This window comes from Balaenoptera acutorostrata, chromosome 16 (assembly GCF_949987535.1).
Source record: "Balaenoptera acutorostrata chromosome 16, mBalAcu1.1, whole genome shotgun sequence".
Lineage (NCBI taxonomy): Eukaryota > Metazoa > Chordata > Mammalia > Artiodactyla > Balaenopteridae > Balaenoptera > Balaenoptera acutorostrata.
Window position 1 is genome coordinate 7,553,545 of NC_080079.1, and position 26,283 is coordinate 7,579,827.

Consider the following 26,283-nt stretch of genomic DNA (forward strand, 5'->3'; position numbering starts at 1 on the left):
CACGATTAAATAAGTTTTTATTGTCACATTTAACTGCTTTGTCAAATATACATTGTAGGTTTCGGAATGGCATAAAAATAAAAATATTTTCCTGAATGTCAAAATCTGAACAGAGATGGTGATGGCACTTAAAAAAAAAAAAAATTAAATTCACACTGGTGCTGAAGCCGCTAGAAAGTAGCTGATAAACACTGGAACACATTTGCAGATAAAATGGTCTGCAACATTTCAAATCAAATGGCAGTGGTATAAGGCCAACAAAACCGGAGAGTAGGAAGATACAGACCCCATACAGTAGATATCTGAAGAATGGCAGTTTTAGCATTTCATTTCCAGTCAGACTAGAGTAAACTTCTCTCCTACAAAATGAAACTGCTTTTTCAGAACCTGGAGCTTAAGCCTCTTTAACAACTTCCTTATTCTGACAGGTTTTAACTAGTCCAAAGGAAAGGCAGTTTTTATCCATGGCATTAGCTTCACGGGCTGACCCCGCCATAAATGGGGGGGAGGGGGTCTTGTCATTTCCAAACCAGAAGCCTATCATTCTCATGAATGTCTTTAGTGGTTTCACACATTCTGGGCCTAAAACTAGAAAACAAGCAGTAATTAAATAAAAATGTAAGTGCATCCCAACGGAAAGTCTCTACACATTCCACAGCTATCTTCCAAATGGCAACTCAAAAAAGTACGGTTATTCAGACTGAAAATGAATCTTTATTCAATAATCGAGATTCCCAAACAGTTTATTAAATGTCTTTCTTCCACAAATAAAACTAACACTAGGATTTATCAGAAGATCTAAATGAGTTATCTTCCTTACGTATGAACTTGGCTAAATCCACTGTGTCTGGAATCTATTCATCATAAAACTCAGGTCTGGAACATAACTCCCTTCTGTTATACTGCTGTGTGTCCTTCATTTAAGACTCTAGAACAGAGACCATAAATGTGGCTAGTGCAACATAGCAGTCACTGTAATTCCCCAAAAGAAAAATAAGTAATTTATTTCATGTCATACTTAGTTGGATGATTACTTACTGGTAATTAGTATTTCTACATTTTTTTTTAAAGGCAACCATTTTAAGTGACAATACATATCAGGCTAGTAGAAAAAAGTTGAAACAAAGCCCTCTCTTTTGATCTCACAAAGTCATGCAGACAAAAGAAGGTACACATCTGATTTGTTCCAATCAGGCTTCTTGGAATTATCAAAATTTCTTTTCTGGCAGAGATGAATTTGGCTCATCATAGAAAGAAGGTTCTTTGAAGGCTGCTGCTAAACTAGTTTCCCTTTGAAAAAGTAAATTTCAAGGCATGATAGTGCAAGAGGTAAGGTTTTGATTTATAGAACATTTATAGACTAATTGTGCTTAGTCTCTAATTTCCAATTTATTTTAAAGAACAGAAACTACGTTGCTAAGTTTCTCTTTGCCTATATTTACCAGTACATCCATGAATCGCACCAGAATTAGGACAACTTGATTATCTTAATGGTTCTGTCGTGAAACCTGCACACTGAGTCCGCAGGCGAGGACCCGTGGACGTGAGGCTCTTACAAGTTCTGTGCCCAAAAGCGCTTGCCCTGGGTAGTCCAGCGGTCTGAGAAAGAAGTTCTCTCCCCAGATTAAGTCCTCAAAAAACTCTCTCAATAAGCAATTAACACTGCTAAGTGGAGAGTTTCTTTCGTTTAGTTAAATTGGGGAGGTCTGAGTGTTCCTGGAGCCCCCGTCGGGATGCATCATGGGTCGAGAATCCCTCGAATGTGAGTATTCGCTATTAGAGTGCTCTGTAGGGTCAATCAGATTTTCATAATCACTGTCGTCTGATTCCTCAGCACTGTCTCCAGCTGCTCCTTGGGGAGGAGGAGGATCTGCCCCACTTCCAGGATAGTTCAGTCCAGCACTAGTGGAGGCATAATTGGAGGAGCCCACGGCTTGAGGTCGAGGCATAAAGACGCTAGTTTCCATGCGAGAATGGCTCAGAGTACTTTCTTGATTATTTGGGTGAATATCAGAATAAGGGGGAGGAGGATCCGAGGCCTCTGCGTCTCCAAGTGCACTTCTACCTTCAGCTGCAAACCCAGGATAGGGCATCCGAGGGCTGAACGTGGGGTCCAGACTTTCAGATGACATCTGTCTGCTTATCATTGCCTGTTGCAATCCTGGATGAAAAGGGGAAGAAAACTGTAACACTCTGTATTTTCACAGCTTTGCATTTCAATACGTTAAACGTTCAACCTGACTGTTCTGGAAAATAGCAACAAAGAAGTGAAATTTATTATTACTATGAATTATTTTACATTTGCATAGTATTTCACAATTTACAAAAGAGTTTTCTATACATTAAATCATTTAAGCTTCCAAACAGCTCTCTGAAGTACTACTGTCATCACTAATGTTATTGTTTCCATTATACAGGCAAAGAACCGGAGCTCTGAAAGGTTAAGTGACTTCACTAAGAGAACAGCTAGAAGTGGGGCCCTGATACTCATAACACAGGTCTCTTAACTCCAGATCTGGTGCTGTTTCCCTCACCTGTTGCTTACTGTGCTGAGACTGTGGGGACAGAGGATAAAATCAACAGTCCTCACCATCCTCGGCAGTCATCTGAACGTGAATTTTTCCTTAACAGGCCTCACATCAAAAAAAATACTTCTTGGGGCTTCCCTGGTGGCGCAGTGGTTGGGAATCCGCCTGCCAATGCAGAGCACACGGGTTCGAGCCCTGGTCTGGGAGGATCCCACATGCCGCGGAGCGGCTGGGCCCGTAAGCCACAACTACTGAGCCTGCGCATCTGGAGCCTGTGCTCCGCAACAAGACAGCCCGCGATAGTGAGAGGCCCGCGCACCGCGATGAAGAGTGGCCCCCGCTTGCCGCAACTAGAGAAAGCCCTCGCACAGAAACGAAGACCCAACACAGCCATAAATTTTAAAAAAAGAAAAAAAAAATACTTCTTGAAAACAACTTGTCACAATACTCTTAAACATCTCTTTCTCCTTAAAAGTTCAAAGCCCTGGGTTAGGTGCCCAGTTTTCTACGTAATAGGCCATAATTTTACTGCATTTTTATGGTGGTAAAACTGAAACAGCCCTACATCTATGAGCCTGTGGCCTTTAAATTGTTTTTAAGTACATTTTAAAAATATTATAAAAATGATTCGTACAAAATTTAGAAAAGAACAACAAAAAGTCACCCACAATTCTATCATCCAGATAACACTGTTAAAATTTTGGTGAAAATAGCACAAGATTTGGGGTTAAAAGACAGAAACTTTAGGTGTCAGGCACCCCAACTTTTCTGAATTCTAGTTTTATTATCCAGCTTTGTGTGTACATGTCTGTTTGTTTGTTTATCTATTTATTTGTTTGTTTGCCACATGTGGGATCTTAGTTTCCTCACCAGGGATCGAACCCGCACCCCCTGCAGTGGAAGCACAAAGTCTTAACCACTGGACCGCCAGGGAAGTCCCTGTATACATGTATTTTAAATAGAGCTGAGATAATATGTTTATACTGTTTTATATCCTAGCGTTTTCATATAAGATTATATATTATCTTATGTCATTAAAAATTTGCTTCAATGGCTGTACAATATTCCATTATATAGATATACCAAAATGTATTCAACTATTCTACTGTTGTTTATTCAATTACTGTAACAGGTTGTTTCCAAGATTTTGGAATTATAAAGTTGTGATTAACACTCTTGTGCAGAAATCCCTGTCTGCATTTCTGATTATTTCTAGAATAATGTAACAGTAGAAATGAATCAGACATCATTTATCTGGAAATATAAATTATATTTTAATTTGTTTATAAATATCCTTATTAAATTAGAAAAGGCTAGTTATACCCTTATCTCTTTTACATTTGATATTATTTGCCATACATTTTATAGATTTTACTTACAAATGTTAAATCTGAGGGCATTCATAGAAAAGAATGAAATAATGCCATTTGCAGCAACATGGATTGGTCTAGAGATTATCATGCTAAGTGAAGTAAGTCAGACAAAGAGAGACAAATATCATGTTATCACTTATATGTGGAATCTAAAAAAATGATACAAATGAACTTATTTACAAAACAGAAATAGACTCACAGTCATAGAAAGCAAACTTGTGGTTACCAAAGGGGCAAAGGGTGGGTGGGGGGATAAATTAGGAGTTTAGGATTAACAGATACACGTTACTATATACAAGATAGATAAACAACAAGGTCCTACTGTATAGCACAGTGAACTATATTCAATGTCTTGTAATAAAACCTATAACAGAAAAGAATCTGAAAAAGAATAGATATATATATATATATGTATAACTGAATCATTCTGCTGTACACCTGAAACTAACACTACATTACAAATCAACTATACTTCAATAAAAAAATAAATTAAGGGCTTCCCTGGTGGCACAGTGGTTGAGAATCTGCCTGCCAATGCAGGGGACACGGGTTCAGGCCCTGGTCTGAGAGGATCCCACATGCCGTGGAGCAGCTGGGCCCGTGAGCCATAACTACTGAGCCTGCGCGTCTGGAGCCTGTGCTCCGCAACAAGAGAGGCCACGATAATGAGAGGCCCGCGCACCGCGATGAGGAGTGGCCCCCACTTGCCGCAACTAGAGAAAAGCCCTCCCACAGAAACGAAGACCCAACACAACCATAAATAAAAAAATAAATTAATTAATTAATTAAAAAAAAATCTGGTGGCATTCTAGCAAATATGTTTGTTAGCATGCTGGAATTAATAGATGCTTGGGCCTAATTCTCATTCAACCAGCTGGTTCCTTAGCTTAATGGTATCCAGTCATCCACTGCTATCAAAAACCAGACATTTAAAGTCTTTGTTGAGACCCTGCCCATGAAGCAAATGTAAAGTTAAAAGAATTTTAGGTAGCTCTTTTATGAGGTTCCAATGAACACAGGACACAGTCCCTATGTGCAAGGCATGTCACAGTTAACTTAGTAAGAAACATCACATCCACTGTACATAGATCATATCACTTCTCAGGATTTATTCTAACTTGCTTCAGCCTTTCTACCTTTGGTCTTCTTTTTCTTCCAGTTTCAGAGACTTGAGAGGGACACCATGAAAAACAGTACTTCCCTTCTGGAAAAGTCTAAAGACAAGTGAATGCCCTCTTCCAAGCAGCCTAACTTGGAGCTTGATGAGTGTAGAAGAATGCATGTAATTTGATGTTTAAAACCAGACATTTCCCTGATACTGAATGCTAAAATTAATAGGAAGCTCACTTCTTTCTTGTTCCTTTTCATTCTTCCTCTGAGTGATTTGTCTTCTTAATTTGTTCACTTCTGCCTGACAAGATTCAACAATTCGCTCACTTTTTTCTACGTCTGCACACACTGCCTGAGGGAAAAATGACAACAAGAACAATTAGTTTCAAATCCAAGCACGAGGCATTTCATAAAGACAGCATCGATTATAACCCTGGGAAGAGTCCAGACACTTTATCAAGTTAAAAAGCAGACACCTAAGGTAGAACAAAATCATGAAGGTCCCAGAGACCAATACTGTTGTTATTCACTGAATTGCTTTCTTAATTATGTTAAGATGATTATGCTATTTAGCTTATACATTCTTGAAAAAGAAGGGTAAGAAGGGAAAGAGTTCATCTTTTCCCTTGCTTACTCATCTTTATTGATATGAAAAGGGAATTTCTGATACCAGTCTGGCATACAAGGATGAACAAAAGACAGGAATGAGATACTTTCAACTCTTATTTATAACCAACAATCAAATATCAGATGACACACAGATTTATTTAACAGAAACTATTTATAATTAGGGAAAGTTGAAAAAGAAAATAAGTTTCAAAGTCAAGATTTAATAAAAGGTAACTACTTGAGACCATATCATTGTAATGTAACCACTCCTATCAGGGCACTGGACGTGATACTGGTGTTTGCAGGGCAGGCCTTAATCAATAGTCAATGAAAGGTATAACACCCATTTTGAAGTCCATTAGACAGTGCTGACAGTCTGAAAAGAGCATGGTCATGAATTCAGGACAAAAAGCTGTTTTTCACCGCATGTTCCTTCCATAGCAGAAATACCAGAAACTGCCGAAAGTGGGCCGGTCACCAGTGAGCGAGGCTGTATTAAGTTCCCTGTGCTGCTATGGGTAACCGTGACCCGAATTTGGAGAACTGACACTGGAAACTGCCCGTTGCATGTGTTCTTCTTTGCCCCAGGCTGAACTCAGTCTGCTTTCCTCTTTTTCAGCAGCTGCCTTCATTCCTCTATTCCTCGGGGCCTTCCTCCTCAAAGCTAGGCTTTCTCCAGGCCCGGGACAGCTTCTTCAGCCCAACCACTCTCCTTGTCCTCAAAGGCTCTTTTGTTCTTAGGGTTTTAGAACAAATTACTCCTAAGAACACTTTGGGGATGATGAAAAGAACGTGGGAAAGTATTGTTAGCACCTAGCTCAGGATCTGGCTTGCAGGAGATGTTCCCATGAGTATTTGCTGCATGATTGCCTAGGAATGAACAGTCTCCACTGCATCTTCCCACTCAGTGGAGGCAGCTGCGGGCAGAGGGAGTGGACTAGGATTAGGACGCAGAGCGGCCCTGAGTTACGGGTGCCTTTGGGTGAGTCTCAACGTACAGTACAAGTGATGGGACAGCTGTGTTCTTAGCAATACTTCTTTAAATTTAGAATACATTTCCCCAGGAAAAAAGCTGTCATTAAAGAGGTCATGAGTATTTAAAAGAGTGATATTAATTCTGTACTTCAGAGTTTCCACCGAAGGCACATAATGAGTGAGACCAGCTTTCGTAGACTGACATGAGCAACTACTCCATACATCTTATATCACTTTGGGAGAGCACATTCTGATTTTTGGACCACAACTCATTTGTCAGTTGGGAGATTATTAAAAATTAAAGTAGAATTAAAAGATTTGGGCAATATAAATAAGATGAATATAGTAAATAAATTAGTTACCTGCACTTTCTCCTGAAGTGCATTATAAACCTGATAAATCGCCCTGATGTCTTTCATTACTCCATCCTTGTCAAAAAAGTCAGTACTAGAAGACAAACAGAAAAAAGATTCACCAAGTGATTAGAACTGCCGTGAACTAGAAGGCACTTGCCCATCATTTCTATCTTTATCTATAACTTAAATGCTACAAGTCCACAGTGACAATGTTTCAGCAATAATGCCCATACCCCTAGAATTACAGAAGAGAAAGAAAAGAGAATCCATGTTACCAAGACAACTGAAAAATAATAGTGTTATTTTTTCCTAGATCACTCTATATATTTTTCAGTGACCACAGTTAGCTTTCAGAACCTCAGAAATACACATACTCTATCCAAACTTTTGTATCAGTTGCAAAAAAAATCGTGGCAAATGATTAAAAAAATAAATATTGATAAAAGTAAACTATCTTTTCAATAAGCATAAGATTTTGATATACAGTAGTGGTGGTCTAGAGAATTACCTTACTGGAGTTTTCAATGTTAACCATATCAAATGATGTCACACTTCTCCATAAACATATTGGGTTTCTGGGTTTTTTTTAAATTTTTATTTATTTATTTATTTATTTAGCTGCATCAGGTCTTTGTTGCGGCACCAGGGATCTTCGTTGTGGCATGTGGGATCTTTCATTGCGGACTCTTTGTTGCAGTGCGCGGGCTTCTCTCTAGTTGTGGCGCGTGGGCTCCAGAGCGCGTGGGCTCTGTAGTTTGTGGCACGCGGGCTCAGCAGTTGTGGCGCGCGGGCTTAGTTGCCCTGCGGCATGTGGAATCTTAGTTCCCCAACCAGGGATCGAACCCGCGTTCCCTGCATTGGAAGGCGGATTCTTTACCACTGGACCTCCAGGGAAGTCCCCATAAACATATTGTTAACAAAAAAAAGGAAAAAACATTCATTTTACCTTTCGACTTACCCATGTTCTTTAATAACTTTGGCATAACTCTGAGAAGTATTTGGCACTGAAGACACTTTATACTCTTGCTGACTAGTGTTGCCTAGATTGGGAATAGCAAGGGATAGCCTTTGATTATACCTGCAGGGAAGATTGAGAGAGATCATGTTGAAAGCACTGCTCTACTTGAAGAATGGGTCCTGACAATAGGAGCCTGAGTCTCTGCACTGGGAACTAAATGAAGGTCTCACAGAGAACCTACTTCCACAGACAACCTAGGGTTATGTGAATTAGCAATTTTTTCCCTTCCCTTAAAGTAGACACTCAATTGTAAACTCCTCAAGGGCTGAGGTGATGTCTTATACATCTTTTGCATCTCCGCAGCAACTGACAGAGTGCTGAGGAGGTTTTAAGTGCTCAAGAACCTACTGATTAATTAATGAAATCTTGCAAATGGCTATTTAACAATTAATAATTATTTTCACTGATATTGATTTAATTTATTCTACTACAAGTGAAATTCTGGAGGGAACACTTTCTGTTGTTTACAGACAGACACCATGGTATGATTTTTTTTTTTTTTTTTTGCTTTAGCAAGTTCACAATGCAGAACCCTCATTAACCAGTAGGTGGATCAATTTTACAATTTTGTCTTTGAAATCTTATGTTTTAAAATTACAATCAGACTTACAGTGCAATAAAACTGTATTTCTACATAATGGATTATGGAGAAGCAAATGATGATTTCCAGCTGTTTATTCCTTTAAGAATTGATGCATAATTAATGTCTTGCTAATGCTTCTTGATTCAAAAACAATTTTAATTTATATAACTAACTGACAGGAAAATACCTTCTCTAACCACAGAGAAAACTAGCTAAAGGAGAGTTATAAACACTTTTCTTTAAAGATGCTATAAAATGCATATTTTCAAAGTCATAAATCTCAATTACTTGTATCAACATCTTTCCTATTTATGCGAGGCTGGTGGGAACGCTTTATTTACCTTCGATTTGGTCTAAAGAGAACGTATTCTAAAGCATGAGTGGAATTGTTGGCGGTGGAGATGAAGCTGAAGAGAAGGAAGACGAGGTCAGGCACCCCAAGGATGCGGGTGAGCTGCTTATGAATAACCTGCTCTCTGTACGACATCTGCTGCTGTGTGTTTCGCCGGAATCTGTACCACCCAATAACTTTCTGCAACAAAAGCAGAAGAAAAAAAGTATTAAAAGTTGCACGAAATCTTACAAATTTAATACTGAATGCATCCACACAAACGCTTGTACACAAATGTTCAGAGCAGATTTATGTGCAATAGCTCAAAACTGAAAACAACCTAATTGTCCATCAACAGGTGAATGGATAAATAAACTGTGGTGTATCCACACACTGGAATCCTACTCAGTAACAAAAAGGAACAAACTACCAACAAATACAACACAGATGAATTCCAAAATAATTATGCTGAGTGAAAGAAGCCAGACCAAAAAAAAAAATAATAATAATAATAGCATATGCTATAGGATTCTATTTCATATAAAATTCTAGAAAATAAAAAGTAATCTATAGTGACATAAAGCAGATCAGTGGGTGACCTGGGAGGGGTGAGAAGGAGGGATCAGAAAAGGGCATGAGGAGACTTTTGCAGTGATAGGTATGTTCATTATCTTATTTCGATAATGGTTTCATGCATGTATACATATATCAAAACTTATCAAAGTATATGCTCTAAATATACACAGTTTATTACATGTCAATTATACCTCAATACAACAATTAAAAAAGTTTAGCTTTGTCAGTTCTGACTATACCGTAACTTAAATTGGTAAGTGAATTAAACTTATAGGCTCTTTGGAAGAATATTTTTCATAATGTGATCTGCTGGACATCTGGGAGACAGACGGCCTAAGAGACCTCTGGCAGCTCCTTAAAATGCTCCTGGGCCCCACCAAAACCTGAAGAATCACAACCTCTAAGGGTAGAGCCAGGAACCTGAATTTAAGATAAGTTCTTAAGTTTTTTCTTATGCATACTACAGTTTGAAAATCTCTGTTGTAGAGACAATTAAGTTAATTCTTTATAAGAAGAATAATCTTCATAAGCTTCTTTTTAAAAAACAAACTCTTTGAGTGAAAATCCTGTTTTGAGAAATCAAAGTAATTTAAAATTGTTAGTGTCATATTAAAACTAACAGTAAATTTAGATTATGTTTTGGCACTTTCACAAACGAAGGAAGTCAACCAACCTTTACTGAGCCCGCGTGCCAGACCTCCAGCTAGCTATGTTACAAATATTTTCACTAAGTATCACAACAATCCTGGGAGGTGACTAAAGTTTTCTGCACTGAGTTTGTATCACATGCAAGGAACTACAGGCAGCAAAGAAACAGTTCCTGCCCTTAAGGAGTACTACTGAAAATAAAGCATAATTCCAATTATATTAAAGCAATTAATTCTGATATTCTTTAAATATAAAGAAAACCCAAGCAGTTCTGACAGTGCAAATCTTATAAAAGGGATGTTTTGTCCAAAGTCACAGAGCTAATGAGTGACAGCCAAGATTTGGAACCTCTCTGCCTGTCTTTTTCCACTGTACTACACTAACTTTAAAATTCCACATTATTCACACAATGTTGCTCATAAAAGAGTGAAAAGTAGTTTTCCTTAAAAAAAAAAAAGTGGGCAAGAAAAATTATCAACTGGCTAGAGCTACTAACGCCAAAGGACATGGCACATTTCACTCTGAGTCTCGGCACTCTGTATTTAATGTAGGATTAGCTCCTCTGCAGGACTTGGGTGCATCTCACACACCCCTGCATTCCTGCAGAGGCCTAAGCAGTGCTCAGCACATGGATTCTTCTCATGAAATACTCGCTGACTAAAGAATCTTGCAAGTGGCTACTGGATGGGTAATAACGCTTTTCACTTATACTGACTGTAATTGTTCTATTCCATTTGTATTTTCAGAGAAGCGGGAAGCCTTATAAATTTATTTTGGATATCAACTTATTCATTTGATATTTGCTAAAAAGATAACCCCCTTCATCCTGATCAATGAAAGATGACATGCCAAAATAATTCAGATTGGCGACGTCTACAGTTCTACCTTTTAGAGCTAACAAGCTGGTTGCAATGCTATTGAGAAATGAGGTCACTGATGTGGAAGAGCACACTATGTTTGGGCCACGATAAAAAATTATGAATATCTTTCACTAAAACCTTATCTCTGCTAAAGTTTCAGACAATATTTCACAAAGACTGTCCTCTCTACTCTCTGTGCTAGACATTCACTTACATCTTCTGGATCCAAAGCAGTTATCTCCAATACTGGGCACATTTGTCATCTTTAAGTTCTGTTCTTTTTGGCCTTACGATGATATTAAGACGACAGTTATGTTTATCATTATCTGTTTCGGAGCAGGTGCTTTCAAGACGGCAGAAATCCTCCTCTCACTTGCTTTTTTGGCCTGAGCCCAAATCCTGAGGCTGGTCGAAACTTTGCAAACACAATATGGATTCTGCCAGAGCAGTAACTGAGCACACCAATGCAACCTTGCTGCACCTATTGGGGGATTTTTCGTACCAAAAACATTAGCCTCTATCTTAAACCCAACCCTTTTTTTTTTTTTTAATGTTTTAGCAATGTTGTGGAGTTTCTATATTTAGAGGCACACTTTTTTTAGTAAACATATTTCTATGTATTTTATACATTAATTGCTATTGTGACAAAAATCTTTATTAGTTTCTGTTTTCTAATGGGTAATTTTAGGACCCATTAGGGAACTTTTAAAATTATTATGTACTTATTTTATATGAGTTCAACTTACTGAACTTGCGTCTAATTCTTAGGATTTTTCTTCCTTTCTTTCTTTTTTTTATTTGGCCTCCCTGCACAACTTGTGGGATTTTAGCTCCCCAACCAGGGATTGAACCCGGCCGGGCCTTCAGGGCCCTCGGCAGTGAGAGCACAGAGTCCCAACCACTGGATCACCAGGGAACTCCCAGCGTTTTTCAATTAAACATTAGGTTTGAAGCCTGCCTCGCAAAGAGTCAGTTTTTGAAACAGTTCCATCAGCACTTTCTTGAAGAGTCGATATTAGCTAAAAATATTTTTTGTATGTCAGATACTGTTTAAAGTACATACGTATTTTTAAGCCTAACTTTTAAATGTACCTTTGTAAGTACTACTGTAACCCTTTTGAGGTGAAGATATAACTTTGTACCATTTCTGGAGGAAAAAAAAAAACCAAACTAGAGTCAACTATAAAGATTTTCAGTCTAAATATTATGTATCATCTTTGTTTTGGGGCTAGAAATTTGGATTTTTGAAAAAAATCCTTAAAGAGTTTATATTATGTACAAGGTGCCATAGGAAATACAATGAACATAAAATACGGTCCCTGCCTTTAACGAATTCCATGGAAAATAAAACATAATTTCCAAGTAAATTGAAGCAACAAATTCCTGTCTTTAATTGCAAAAGAAAAGCGAAGTTAACTCCGGTTAACAACCTATGATTGGTCTTCTGTGTCTCAAAACAGCAAATCCATTCATTCATTCATTCATTCATTTATTTATTTTAAAATACAACATGATTATATTTTAATACACAACCAGAATACAAAACAGCATAGTAAATTAGCAAATCCAATTTTAAAATCCCCAAATTAATTTGGAAATGTGTCCCTATTTGCTACTGAAAAAATTACATGGTAGAGCTCCTTTCTTTTTTTCAATTTATTTTCAATGTAAAATACAATTAAAAAAACCTTATCACATAAAGTCTCCCTTCCTCAGCAGCGTCTCTGCTCCCTTTCTCAAAGTAACCACTTTTAGGTTTGGTTGGCTTCCTTCCAGATCTTTTTCTGTACGTTTAAACATTCAAACTTTTGTTTTTATAAAAAATAGGCTCAAATTATTTCATTTAACTTCGAGATCTTTCTATGTCATTCATGAGAACCTCCCTCATTCTTTTTAATGGCTGCTTCATATCCCATAGCATGGAGGTACCAACATAATTTACTTAACCATTCCTCCTGGTGGACACTTAGATTGCTTTCAAAATTCTCACTATTAAGCAAAGATACAACAAACATCTTCGTATGCTGGATTAAAAGGCCAGACTGCTGGGTTTAAACCTTGGCGCCAACATTTCCTGCTCGCAACCTTAAGCAAGTTATTTACCTTTAGTTGTCTCAACTATAAAATGGGGGTGATGATAACAGCCTCACAGCGCTGTTACAAGGATTAAATGTGTCAGTACCTGGAAAGTGCTTAGAATACTGCCTGGCACAGAGCTAAAGTGTTCAGTAACGCCAGCTTTTCATACTTTTGTGCCTAGATGCTTTTCTTTACTCGGGCCAGATTCCTAGAGGTGGAACTCCATATTTAAAATTCTGTTATTGCAAAACTCTCCCCCTAAATGTCTGTATCAACTTACATTCCCACCAACTACAGCTTCCCCATTTCCCACAACCTTGCCAACACTGGATATTAGCAATCCTTTTATACTTTCGCCAACCAGATGGACAAAAAACCGGTATTACCTGTTTCAATCTGCATTTCCTAATTGAGAATGAACATCTTTCCCTTTACTTCTTGGACATTTGTGGATTTCTTTTTTTCTTTTGTGAATTTCCTGTTCATATTCTTTATTCAATTTTTTCAGTTTAAATTTTTTTCATCTATTAAAAAAATTTCCTGGTAATTTAATATAAAGTGAGTGCTCTAGGCAACTGTGCTTCGATAGGAATTTTCAGGGAATAAATTTTAGTTTTAGAAAGTATAATAAAGCTTCATTATCTAAAATACGAAAATAAATGGAATGAGGAAGTAAGGTGGTGGCTGGGGGATGAATATGGACTGCTAAGAGATCCCAGAGTGTACGCTTCAGGCAAGTCACTGAAAACGGGGGAGCTGGACCGTGGATGTCTGTGGCTGCTCTGACCCACTTTCCCGCTTGGGCAGGTGACTGTGTTAGACTCTCTGCTAAGACCGAGCACTTCCTGAGTTTGTTATCACCCTCAAAACCACTGCCCTTTTTTCAGGCCTATCCCCCACACTTCCCATTTTTCCTGTGATCCTACCTGCTTTTCTTTCTGCCTGTACATCCGACAGTGGTACTGAGAGAGTCCGTACATTGGAAAGGCTGTTGATCTACTCTTACTGCACTGTTATTTCTGACGCCCTTCTTCAGACACCTTAGGAATCCCACACTGATTATTTTTATGCACAGGTAATCTTTTTAAAGCTTTTTTTTTTTTTAAATAATACATGCTTCTAAACAAAGGCATTTTGTTTTCTGTTTGATAAGTTGAAAACTTTCATTGGTACTTTTTTCCCTCAAGTGATGGTTTAGTGACCAATCTATTTTTCTGGAATTAATATACCAAGGTAAAAAAGTAAACCCCATACATGGTACAGTAAATTATAAATGAGACCATCAGACAGTGCTGCAGCAATAAAGCTTTGGTTCATTTTCAATTCTGTTCAGACTTGCTTACCATGCATACACACTCAGAACATCATATGCATATGCTGACAGAAATAATAAACACATGACCTTTTGGAAAAACATCTATGTTCACTGTTAATTGAACTTGAAGGAGTAACATATCTAAAGATGTTTGACTGCAATTTGTATTTTTTAAAAATATTTTCCCTCATTATAAAATTAATGTATGTGTATTAAATGTTGGCAAAATTATTTTTTAAATTACATAATAGGAAGATAGAACCACCCAGAATCAACTCAACTGTTGTCAACTTTCTAGATTATAGTTCATGTTCTATTTTTTCTTCTGACTTTTGCATAATGGAATCACTCTAAATATCCAAATTTTGTTCTATTGATATACTGTAAACATCACGTCACATTTGCAATTTACCTTTAAAATCTACTCAACAGAATTCTTATATATTAACATCAAATCTCATTGTTTCATTTTACATTCATTTCTGGTTTTAAGTTTGGGTGATAAGGATTGATTTCCAAATCAGACTGGGTGACAAATAGAACATACCTTTCTCCGATCTTTAAGAATCCTGTCCAAGCTCTCTTCATTAACTTTGCTTGCATAGTCATAAAAACTGTTTTTTTTTAAGAGAAAAAATATTTTATTAAAATCACATAGTATTTTGACACGAATATGCTTAGTAACATGTGTCTATGGGTCATTTAACCCTAAAAGTTGGTAATAAAGATACAATTGCTTGTCTGCAATAGGTATATAAAGAGAAAACAATCTAAATGCTTTACTGATATGAGGTATCTTTTGCAAAGACTACTCAAGAGACTGCTACATTCAAAGGGTATTACTTCCATAAGTGGGAGGAGCTGATAGCAAGTAATTATAAAATGTGTGGTTTCAAATGGCTGTGACATCTTTTCCTTGTTTCTAAGTATCAATTACCTATGGGAAAAAAAAGAACACAGCAGCTCATTTTCTGAGAAATGAAGAAAGGAAATGAGTATTTGCTGAATCCTTAATAAGACACTCAGCTGCATGCTTCCTCGTGTTAATTCATTTCATTCTTGCCTCAATGCTGGGAGATAAGTACTAGTTCAGCCCAACAAGTCAACATGTTTTTTGGTTTTTTTTAAACATTAATTAATTAATTAATTAATTTATTATTTTTGGCTGCGTTGGGTCTTCGTTGCTGTGCGCGGGCTTTCTCTATTTGTGGCAAACAGGGGCTACTCTTCGTTGTGGTGTGTGGGCTTCTCCTTGCGGTGGTTTCTCTTGTTGTGGAGCACGGGCTTTAGGCGCACGGGCTTCAGTAGTTGTGGCATGCGGTCTCAGTAGTTGTGGCTGCGGGCTCTAGAGCACAGGCTCAGTAGGTGTGGCACACGGGCTTAGCTGCTCCATGGCATGTGGGATCTTCCTGGACCAGGGATCGAACCTGTGTCCCCTGCACTGGCAAGCGGATTCTTAACCACTGCGCCACCAGGGAAGTCCCAGTCAACATGTTTTATTCCCATTTTTGTAGATAAAGATACTGAGGTTAAATGACTTGCCCCAAATCACAGAACTGGTAGATGGAAGAGCTGGGATTTGAAGCGAGGTCTGGCCAGCTTCAAACTGAATGCACTCACCCTTAAACGAGACCAATCTGACCTGAATCCCATGATGAGCAGTCCAGGCATAATGATGTGTGGGTTTTTCTACCCCTGGTCATGGTTTTAGGAATGCCACCCTCCTCGCCTCCTCCTACCACCATAAGCCCAGGCCTTATAATGCAGGAAGGAGTTCAAGTTATAGTAAAAACACTGAACTGGGAGTCAGGAGATACCAGCTCCAGCTCCGTTCTGCTTCTCACTGTATGATCTTGGGCAAGTCACTTTAACCTACCTGGCCTCCATTTCCTTTTTGCAAAATAAAGATTTTGGAGTAGACAGATGATTTCTAAGATTTCTTTCAGTTCTAAGAATTATGAGTCTATGATTTAAATTATGAGTCTATGAGTCTACGTTCTGGTACTACTTTGCTGACAGTGGTTTAAGGAAATCCTCAGAAGGGCAGGGCAGGGCACACCGAGCAAAGCTTTAGATGGTCAGGGCCAAACAGGACCCATTCTGACCCAGACAGAGGCTGTGTGTGGACCAGGGCCTGAATCATTTCATTTGCTCTGAGATTCTTTTCAAATGAACTGCTGGTTCCTTGTCTTGCTTCCTGCTCCTCTTTCAGTTATGTGTAAATCTGAGAGATGAGGTTCTCAGCTACTTTGAGGCTTAGTTCACAGGTAACAATCCTCTGAAATAATGGGCAAGTGTGCGCGGGAGGGGTGTGGTGAGGTGGGTGGTGAACATGGTGCAAGTCCCCGTGGGTTCCTGGGTGCAAGGGGGCTGGGTGTTTGGGCCAGCTGAGAATGGGAGTGGGGTCAGGGGGAAAGCCACAGGGAGCACACAGCAGGAACAGCCAGGCTCAAGGGATGGGCAGGTGTGAAAGAAGGAAGTGTTGACCAAGAACGCTGAATCGGACTAGTGTGAGCGGCAATGCAAGGGAAGTATTGGCCTGGCTCTTGGCAAAGTAGAAGAATAGGGCCTCAGGGAGTTTTAAGAAACACAGAGTGGAGCTCATCATACCTGTCATCAGGTGGAAGGGTTTGGGGCTGAGAAAGCAGACAGAGGCCTGGACTGCGGTTTGCGGAACAGAAGTCCGGGATGTGGGAGATGCTGGCCACCTTCTCCCTCACCTTTGCCTTCCATAAGTCTCTCTGTCCTTTGCTTTCTCCCTCTGAACATCTCTCCTCCTGCTTTTTTTCTCTTTCTGTCCTTTAGTTGGTAATAATATTCAACTGGTGTATATTAAACACAAAAAAGTAAGTTTTATGTTCCCTTTCCTTACATTTTAAAGTTGAACACTGAACACTTTTTATCCCTTTTAAAAACACCAATTATTTTATCTATATGTGATCCTTGGTTAACTTCCTTCTCTCTGGTTGAAGAGCCCTTGCTAGAGGGGCTGGCATAAAGGCTTCCATTCTAAACCACTGAGGCCAGGATTTATACTGTCTCCCTTCCCCTCTTCCTAACTTAACACAGTGCCACACACACATCTGGCACTCAAAAAATAAGTGAATTTGGATGCCCTCAGTTATAACTTTACAGCCATAATCACATACAGGTCTAAATTCACTAGTTTTCAATCAATTAATTTTTTAACAAGCACAAAAAGCTACAAAGAAGGATGTGGCTTACCTAAAAAGTTTTGAACAAGGCTGATGGTTATGGATTTCTGTAATTAGAAAGAGGAAATACATCTCAGTTAATCATGTAAGATACAGACAACTATAAAACAGTTCAGGATTTTTAAAAAATTTTTAACCAAAATCTCAGACAATAAAAAGACAGTTTTCCTCTCCCAAATAGTGTGTACACTAGTGAAGGCAGTATGTCTTTTTAACACTGAAACCCAGGCACACATTCTTGGGACAAAGTAAACTGGCGAATGAAAGTTCTGGCTCCATTTGTCCAGGTGTGATGAGCACACATCTGAAAGCTTTTATTCAGGAACAGGCAGCTATTGTGTGCCCTTATTCAATCTTACCTATTTAAACAAAGCCGAAGAGGAAAAAGGAATCAATGCCTGGAAGCATTTGATCAAGGTGGGTAAGAGCTGTTGAGGACAGCTTGGGGAAAGGAAGGCCTTACTACCTTACTATCAGTAACCTACTAACAACTCAGGACAACTGGGCCAGGTGTTTTGAAGGGGAAGGGCGGAAATTCTGAAAGTATATTAACCCTTTCAAAGATTTTCAGTACCAAGGGAAACAGTCATTTATAAGGCAGATCCAAACGGCTTCTTAAAAGATTGCTGTGATTAATCAGAGCGAACAATTTCTTCAAGCTCATCAGGGGGCTTAGGGTCTGGGTTGCTTTATAAGACCATGGGACTAACTAACCACTCAATTCTATTAACAACATTCTCCTGGACAGGGAATCATCACCTGCTGCTTATAAAGCCAGAGCCAGAGTTCCAGTCTGCAATTTTAACTCAATTAAAATGAAACCACAACCTTGAAGGACACCAGGCTATGCCCATTAGCTTCTGTACTGATGTGAGTGCTGCCAAAACACAGACAGAGATGCCAGTACTTCCACAGGAATGAAAAGCTCATTTGCCTAGTATAACTGTCGACATAGTGATGCAAATAAGAAAACCTCATCTGGAAATATTTCCTTCTTTTATCCCCAAAAATGACACGGTATACCACCATGAGTTATTTCAGAGATACTGTTAGTAAAGTAATTAGAATATGGAATGTCTGTAGTAAAAATGTCAACTAGAGTTCAGGGAAAAGAAAAAAAAAAAACACCTCTTCTACCTTAAAGGAAAGACTATTTTGTTCAAGAAAATCCCTGGAGTAAATTCTGAACTCTGAATATACTTTCCTGTCATCAATCCACCCCAGCAGACTTCTTTCATGATTTGCAACGTGGATTAGAAGCTTGTTGAAGATATGCTCTAGATATCATGTGGTATTTTCTAAAGGAAGTTAAGGCTTTCTCTTACAAGACTTTGCAATACCTAACTAAGCACTCCGTGGAGAAAACAAGGTGACGCTCTCAAACACAGTAAGGTGCAGACTGGAATGAAGGTGGCGGGCACGATAGCTGATGGGTAGGCTTCTGGAAGCAGGGGGAGGCAGGGCAGCCTCGCCTGGGATTCTAGAGTCTCTGAAGCCTCCAGAGCTCATCCATGCGGTGGACCCCTCTTCACGTATGCATGGCGTCTCTGCCTGCATTTCTGTAAAAATCCCCACCGGGATGTGCTGCTGTGCTTGCTCAGCTTCCTGTCTCTGCTTCTCCGGCTGGTGGGTGAGCTGAACTGCTCCTCTCCTTCCCCCTTCCGTTCTTTCCATTAACCGCTGCTGCATCACCTTATTAACTACGGGAGGTCTCTGTTGCTGTCTCCTTCTGACCACTCCCAGCACTGAGAGCGGACAACTCCGCTTCAAGTGAGTGAGCACAGCTTCAAAAATGAATATGTATTCAAAACAAGTGTTCAAAATGTGATATTCCATACAAAGTCCTCTTTGTTGTGTAGAGTCAAGGAAAGGTGTCTGTGTGTGGATTCAGACATTTTCAACAAATAAGAAATCTGGTCAATTTATTTTATTTAAAATAGCTTATTCTGGTGGTTAAACTATGCCAGAAAATGTCTTCACACTAGTGGTGTGGAATACTTCTCATGGCACATTACCTAATGTTTTGCCTTTCAATCCAGGTTTTCCAGAGTCCTTGGTTTACATTTTCTAATATGTATTTATTTTTAAAAGAAAAATATTACAACGATAACAATACATTTAAGATAATACTAGCAAATACTCTGTTCATGAGATCCGTGACTATTTCAAACAATGAATTGAATGCAGCTAATAAATTAAACATTATACAGCAAAAGAGCGTTGTCATGGCACTGTATTAACTGTGACTCTCTGTTGGTGCTTCTCCACATCTACAGCACCATGGAAACCGGTATTTACTGCAAGAACCGGAAGGTGTGTGAATCAAAGATACAGTACACTATGCTGGAGAATTTTAGTTACTTTACCATTCTATTTCTTTAAAGATAAATAAACAGCCAGAACATTCATCAGAAATGCTACTTTTGTGGTCATGCCAGGCAAGAGAGCTCTCTCTTGCACGGTTTTCTGTCAGGTCTATCTGGCAAACCTTCATATACCACATTAGTTTTGAAAACCCAAGTGCAAACAATGAGTAATTGCACAGATGGCCAATGAAACCAAATTCTCTATTTTAGGATTTTAAAGAGTTAAGCAAAACGAAACACAAAAATAAAACGCCAGTGAAAGAACAGCCAGGCAGCAGTACGTCAAGTATTTTTTCGGCAAGTCAGCATTGTGGGGAGTGGGCTTCAGTCTGGTTCTTGAGGAAACAGCTGCCTCTTGCTTCCCTCCAACCCCAAGCGCCTCAGTCCTCAGCCGGCCTCCCAGCCCAGGTACTAGAAGGCTAGGATAACAGGCTGAAGGTGATGATTTGGCCTCAACATAACCTAACCTCCCAGCAGTATTTCAAACCACAAACCACTCACCTTCACACAGGCTGTATTTTAGTCACACAGAAACAGGCCAGGCTCCCTGTAAGTTTCATGCACTCCCTGCACTGGGATCCCCTGAATTTAGGGGATCCCCTAAGTTTACCTCCCGTATGGTGTCTTTCCTGATTTAACCCACTAGCAGTGTGTTTTTTTTCCCCCAACTCATGAGATTTTCTTTGTTCCTTCCTGACAGCACTCGTCCTACACTCTCTGGCATTTCTGTACACTCATCTTATCCTCCCCACAGCCCTGGAAGGCAGGGATGCATTGGACATTCCTCTCATTGCCCAGCACAATGCCTCTCGCACGGACGTTCTTCAATAATCGTTGGCTGCATAAATGAATAAAACGACCCCTGCTCTGTTTTGAGTATCAGGATATGCTTTTCGGTGAAGTGCTCGAGGTGCAGCTGAAAGGACTATGATCCTTCTTTATCAAAAGGAGACTGATCCAAAGAGGGCGGGTGAGCCTACAAATACTCCTTCGTTTGCCCCAGCAATCGCCCCCAAATCGACTGTTTGGCTTACTCCTCAGAAGGCTGTGTAGGTTTAACAAATATCTCCTGTAAACAAGTGTAAACATCTTTGCCGGATCCCTCCAGGAAGGACCAGCACGACACGTGCTTTCATTATAGTGTGAGGTGATGCTGACAATGGGCACAGCTCGAGGTGCAAAGTCGAGGTTCACTGTGGTTGTGAAGAGACTATCACGTGTAATTCCACACAGCCATTCATAGGTCAGACCAGTCAGTGGGTCAGGGATGGCTTCACAGACTACCTGAACTTATAGCTACACACTGTGAGTTTACACTGACTTATAAAAACATTTCACATCATTTACTAGTGCAAATAATTGGCATTGTGACTTTAGTGCTTTTCTACGTACTCTTTTAATCTACTATTAGGTTAAAATCAGTTAAGGGCCAAAGAACAAAACAAGCAGCATATATACAAGAATAGTATTTCTAAGGTCCGTGATAAACTCACTCACCAATGACTTGCAGAAGTTCTGTGCTGCTGATTTGGGAGTCGCTGATGCTAAAGGTTTCCTCTTGTCTTACCTCTCCCAGCAAAAATCCTTCCTGAAAGCAAAGGAAGAAAATAGCTGCAGCTAAAAAAATGATTTTTACTGGAATTAAGAGGAATCGAGGACATTGTTATTTTTTATAATAACTTTAACAATAATTCAAATAAGTCTGCCATGTAAACTACTAACCTACAAACCAACAAGTAAGACTAAAGCAATTTGAGATTTGGCTTTTAACTGGATTGTTCGAAAAAAGGATTTCCTGACAAGGTGAAATATTATTTTAATCCCTTCCCCTAAAACCCTGTTTTTTTTGAAGTGAAAATAAGGAGAGTGAATTCATAACCTAAATCCTCCTAAGTGTAACAACCAATGTTAAAAAAGCTCAGGAAGCAGAAATATTCCAAGGTTGTTTTCTTGAAACAGCATGTAATTTATTTCAGTGTTTTAAAAACATTGCTAATGGGGGTTTTCCTGGTGGCGCAGTGGTTTAGAAGCCGCCTGCCCATGCAGGGGACACGGGTTCGAGCCCTGGTCCAGGAGGATCCCACATGCCGCGGAGCAACTAAGCCCATGCGCCACAACTACTGAAGCCTGCGCGCCTAGAGCCCGTGCTCCGCAACGAGAGAAGCCACCGCAATGAGAAGCCCGCGCACCGCAATGAAGAGTAGCCCCCGCTCACCGCAACTAGAGAAAGCCCACGTGCAGCAATGAAGACCCAACGCAGCCGAAAATAAATTAAAAAAAAAAAAACATTGCTAATGATAAAAGTATAAAGAAGTTGACACAATGCACAACCTAACTGCTCCTGTATGGGCTGGCATGGGAAATGAGCATTCCAGCAAATAAATTTAACATTACATGAGAGTTTTTCTTTAATAAATGCTGAGGTAAATTTATTTACACCTTTAGAGAACATATACCACCATCATCAATTCTGGATTACTCAGCATATAACCTACTGTTTGAGCACTTGCTGTACTGTTCAGCACAAGCACAGCTGGAGAACATACACTCTAAATGTCAAAATAACTTCCCTGTCAGTGGTGAACTAATAGGCTGTCCCAGACTCCCCCTCCCCAGACATCCACATGGCTTACTCCTTCCCTCCATTCCACTCTTCACTCAAATAGCGCCTTATCCCTGGCTAGCGGAACAGAATCAGAGTCTGCCAGACACTGTTCCCTTTACCCTGCATCCTTTTCTTCTTAGTCTCCTCACTATCTGCCATATTTCATATTTATATGTATTAACAAATGCCTGCTCCTACTAAAATATAAGCTCCACGAGAGCAGGGACTCTGTGCTTGTTCACTATGTATCTCAGCACCTCGTACCGTGCCCAGCACACAGGAGGTGCTCAATAAATGCTGCTTGGGGCTTCCCTGGTGGTGCAGCGGTTGAGAATCTGCCTGCCAATGCAGGAGACACGGGTTCGAGCCCTGGTCTGGGAAGATCCCACATGTCGTGGAGCAAATAGGCCCGTGAGCCACAACTACTGAGCCTGCGCGTCTGGAGCCTGTGCTCCGCAACAAGAGAGGCCGCGATAGTGAGAGGCCCGCGCACTGCAATGAAGAGTGGCCCCCGCTTGCCGCAACTAGAGAAAGCCCTCGCACAGCAACGAAGACCCAACACAGCCATAAATAAATAAATAAATAAATAAATAATTAAAAAATAGCAAAAAAAATAATAATAATAAATGCTGTTTGAATACATTTGATGAAACAATGTCCTTTCCATTCTAGGTTGACCCTTCTAATCAATTAAAGAAGTTTCCTAGTTTAAAAACATTCCCAGGGGACTTCCCTGGTGGTCCAGTGGTTGAGAATACACCTTCCAATGCAGGGGACGCAGGTTTGATCCCTGGTCGGGGAACTAAGATCCCGCATGCCACGGGGCAACAAAGCCCGCATGCTGCAACTACTGAGCCCGTGCACCACAACTAGAGAGCTCACGCTGCAACTACAGAGCCCACAAGGTCTGGAGACCACGTGCCACAACTAGAGAGAGAAAACCCGCATGCCACAACTAGAGAGACGCCTGCGTGCCACAACAAAAAGTCCCGAGTGCTGCAACTAAGACCCAACGCAGCCAAAAATAAATAAATAAATATTAAAAAAAAAAAGTCCCAGTTGGAATCTGTGGGGGTGAGGAAGGAGAGACAGATGCTTTTCAGTATAGCTTTTGTATTGGATTAGGTGAGTGGAGTGTCCTAAAATCCCAAATCATCATGTACAAGGCATCTCTCAAACTTTAGTAATATACAGACTCCCCTTTCAAAAAAAAACCTCTCTCAGAGTTAGAATCCATGACTACTAATCTGGAAAAACATGGACTAAAGAAGCTTGTTTTATCCTATGAAAGTCTTTCAGTTATGAGTTCTTATTACAAAAAACAAGCTTTGTCTTTGTAACAAGTTAAAAACTTTTTTCTTTAATCAAAGTGGAAAATACAATTTAAAATTCCTACAGAACTTTAGACTTTAAGAAAATATCTACAGATTCCTAGCAAATAAAAATGCAGGACATGCAGTTAAATTTGAATTTCAGATAAACAATGGATAATTTTTATGTAATAAATGCGATATACTTATACTAAAAAATTATTTACTATTTATCTGAAATTCAAATTTAACTGGGTGCCCTATATTTTATCTGGCAATCCTACCACAGGCCTCAGTTTGAAAAAGTCAACAGTGACATCAAGACATTCTAAAGCCGAGTATAACATGAATGCTTATTTATCTACTGGTCTGGATTATCTGAGCCACTGTTACCTTATAACAGTAGGCAAATTATACTGTGTGGGCTAAATCCAGCCTAATGCCTGTTACTGTATGGCTTACAAGCTTAGAATAAGTTTCTACACTTTTAAATTGTTGAAAAAAAAAATAGAAAATAGGAATATTTCATGACATGTGAAAATTATACGAAATTCAAATCTCAGTGTCCATAAGTAAAGTTTTATTGGAAACAGTCAACCTAATTTACTTATTGTCTATGGCTCCTTTCTCCCTACAACAGAGCTGAGTAGTTGCTACAGAGACCACATGGCTCATGAAGCCTAAAATATTTACTGTCTGGCCCTTTACAGAAAAAGTCTGTTAACTCCAACTCTACTGAAATGAGTGGTTTTAAACTAATTTCTTGCCAGGGCAAAACAAGAATACACTACAAAAACAAATTCTTGGTTCTTCAACTTTAAAATATATGAAATTGAAATTACTTTAAAGTACTCCACTTATATAATTGTGGTAAGGTTAATATAAGCAGGTATCCTCGTAGAAGACACAAGTTGCAAACTATTGTCACTGGTGAAAATTTCTGTGAAGTCTAGTACCATGCCTGGCATAGCACAGATATTAAAGAGATATCTCTTGAAATAAATTAATAACAATCTAAGTAACACGGCCGTCTCACTGCAGTTTGTAAAAAAACTATCCACTTTTCAACAGGCTGCTTATTCTTACAGTAATTTTGCCTTATACATAAACTGTGATATTACTAGGCACTCCAAGATCTAGAGAGGTTAAGAAGCATTATTGTAAACCATATTTAATACTTCCACAGGACACTAGCAGTGCCACAAACTACCTATACATGGAACTGTATTACATTATTAAATATCTGTCTGCAATATCAAAGGCGTTAGTGTCCAGAGACAGGAGCTGCCTCTGGAAAAACCCGTGTTGTGTATACTCCTATCCTTCATCTCTACTATCAAACTGAAGCGAGGAACGGCACAATAATTTAATGCCATTCAATTTACTAATGGAACCACCTCTCCATGAAATCAGTTTTTATTAATGGAAGCAAGGAGTGCAGATGTGAAACCAAGTCCAGTTCCTTCTTCTGCAGTGTTATCATTTTGCTTTGTGATGACCACACAACCACAACAGCCCTCCCAACTACGTTTATTTAATGAACTTCAATAATTCACTACTAAAATCACTTAAAACAATCCCTCAATTTGGTGGGCAAGTACTTAAAGATAAAAATTATCTAGTTTCATAAAGAATTTCCATCCAGAGGCCAGTGACATTAAAAATGCATTTCCGATCATTCATACGTAGGCCTGTCACTTCCCTATTTCACTGCGACTAGTTCCGTGGTCTTAGAATCTTCGCCAAGGAACTGAACATGCCACTTCAAGGCAAGCAGACCCTACACCTAACACTCCTGGTTACAGCTCCATTTTCCATCGAGGAGAAGAAAACACACGATCGTATCTAACAAGTACGAATAGTGACAGCCACGGTTTCCCTCGTCGCAGCCCACAACAACCTGTCAGACCAGCGGGCGCGGCTGGGTGTCTGCGCTCCTAGACTAACGCCGGGTCTCTCGGCTCCTTCCCGACCCCAGACTCCCCTCGCAAGTCTAGAAGCCTGACTCTCAGGGAGGGGCAGGCGCTCGGTTTCCACTAAGCGACTCCTGACACTGTCGGTGGCCGGCCGGGAAAGCTCTGCCAAAGGGGAGACTGCCGTCCCGGGGCGGCCAGGCGGCGGAAGGCACCGAGCGAGGGGGCCCATCTCGGGGGCGAAGGAGCCCCGGGCAGCAGGAGTTCGCTGGCGGCGGGAGCCTCCCGGGTCATCAGTTAACCGGGCCAGCCCGGAGGGCGAGCCGCAAGTGATCCCAGCTTGGCCGCAGGCGTCGGCCTGAGACCGAGGCTGGAGGCCCCAGCAGCCGCGGCGGGGGGCCCAGCACCTACGTGGTCGGCGTTGCTGTTGGCGCTGTGGAAACACACAGCGCTGAAGGTGTAGCCCGAAATGGAAGCCGCCATGATGGAAATCTCCAACTCCCCCATCATGCC

General features: G+C 39.9%; 1 protein-coding gene across 1 annotated transcript; it reads right to left on the reverse strand.

Annotated features, from left to right (window-relative positions):
- Positions 1–26,283, reverse strand: ABRAXAS2 (abraxas 2, BRISC complex subunit). Its single transcript, XM_007173271.3, has 9 exons — positions 26,182–26,283; positions 21,440–21,530; positions 17,587–17,623; positions 14,909–14,975; positions 8,894–9,084; positions 7,910–8,029; positions 6,958–7,042; positions 5,249–5,363; positions 1–2,161 (listed from the first exon to the last, which is right to left on the reverse strand). Exons 1-9 carry the CDS (start codon positions 26,278–26,280, stop codon positions 1,692–1,694), a joined length of 1,275 nt encoding a protein of 424 aa, XP_007173333.1. The 5' UTR covers positions 26,281–26,283; the 3' UTR covers positions 1–1,691.